The 1,238-nt window shown below is 42.4% G+C and overlaps 1 protein-coding gene across 1 annotated transcript in view; it reads right to left on the reverse strand.

Annotated features, from left to right (window-relative positions):
* Positions 1 to 309, reverse strand: part of LOC106323392 — a 26,817-nt gene extending 26,508 nt beyond the window's left edge. Inside the window, exon 1 of the mRNA XM_013761529.1 lies at positions 186 to 309. Within this exon, the coding sequence (XP_013616983.1) occupies positions 186 to 309 (124 nt within the window). The remainder of the gene's footprint in view (positions 1 to 185) is intronic.
* Positions 310 to 1,238: the final 929 nt, after the last annotated feature.

The raw sequence follows: 1,238 nt of genomic DNA on the forward strand, positions 1-1,238 counted from the left end.
GCACACCAGGGCTTCCTTCTACACCCTGAAACACAAAGAAACACAGAGAAAAGATAGAGAGTTGGTCGGATTCCCAATCCAAGACCCATGGTGGTGTCAAGGCCATAAAGAGGCAGTTTTGGGAGAGATCAAGGGGAGGAAGTTATGAACGACTTTCTGGTGGCTTTGATCCGTGATGTTATCACCCAAAGTATCCTCCAGGGCCTGAGAACACACGCAAATGGTGAGGAAAGAAGGTAGATGACCGGAACTCATTCCCAAAGGCCAAGACAGCCTTAAGGGCAGATGTGTGTAGAAAGGCAGTTTCATGGGCACTGAAGGGGGATGTGATGGACGACCCTGTGATGATGTTTAATCATGGATGATCACATTCTGGGATTCCTCTCTTCTGTGTCTTGGGAACACACTCAGATAACCAGGAGAGAAGGGAGAAGGCCAGACTCCACTCTTACAGGCCAAGACAGCCTTGAAGGTAGATTCAGTGTAGAAAGTGGTTTCATGGGAGTTCCATGGAAGGGAGGATGGGTGCGACCCAGGAATGGAACATATCAATACTGGAAGTATATGATAAGTATTGATAGAGGCTTGCACTGTAGGAGCATGGCCGAACATAATAAGGAATGGCACATGATCTAATCAGATCATGTATAAGGTAACCGGTTTTATGATTACCTTTTGAATTACAATTCTGTTGACTGTGGAATTGATCATGGCCAAGTATGGCACGTCCTTGAGGAATATATATATTATGAATGATTATGGTGTAGTCTGTTGGATCAGACTTGATGACATTAAACCATGGCCTTGGCCGGTTAGGAGAAATCCTCCATGGCCTTGGTTTGGAAGGTATGATCGGATATCATAGTTCCTGAAATACTTGAGGGGATCTGATGATTGATTCTTCTTAGTGGGTATTTATAATGAATTATCATGATTTTTATTAGGTTTTATCGAATTGATTTAGAGATGGTCAGTTTGGCCGGTTTGGCTGTTCGTGGCCGAGATCTCTAGGATCGAGGCCGGTTCTGCAAATTCTGATTATGGCATTCTCTTAGTTGGAAATTATCATGAATTTACATGAATTTTATTTAGTTTTTGGATCACATTTGAAATCGGCCAGATTTGGGTTTAATGAGAAAATGATCGATTAGTTATGGAACCAGCCATGCAATGATAGATCCTTGTGTTAGGTTATCGGATCATATGCTTGTGTATTGTGAAATGTTTGTCACTTATGA

Source organism: Brassica oleracea, chromosome C2 (genome assembly GCF_000695525.1).
Source record: "Brassica oleracea var. oleracea cultivar TO1000 chromosome C2, BOL, whole genome shotgun sequence".
Lineage (NCBI taxonomy): Eukaryota > Viridiplantae > Streptophyta > Magnoliopsida > Brassicales > Brassicaceae > Brassica > Brassica oleracea.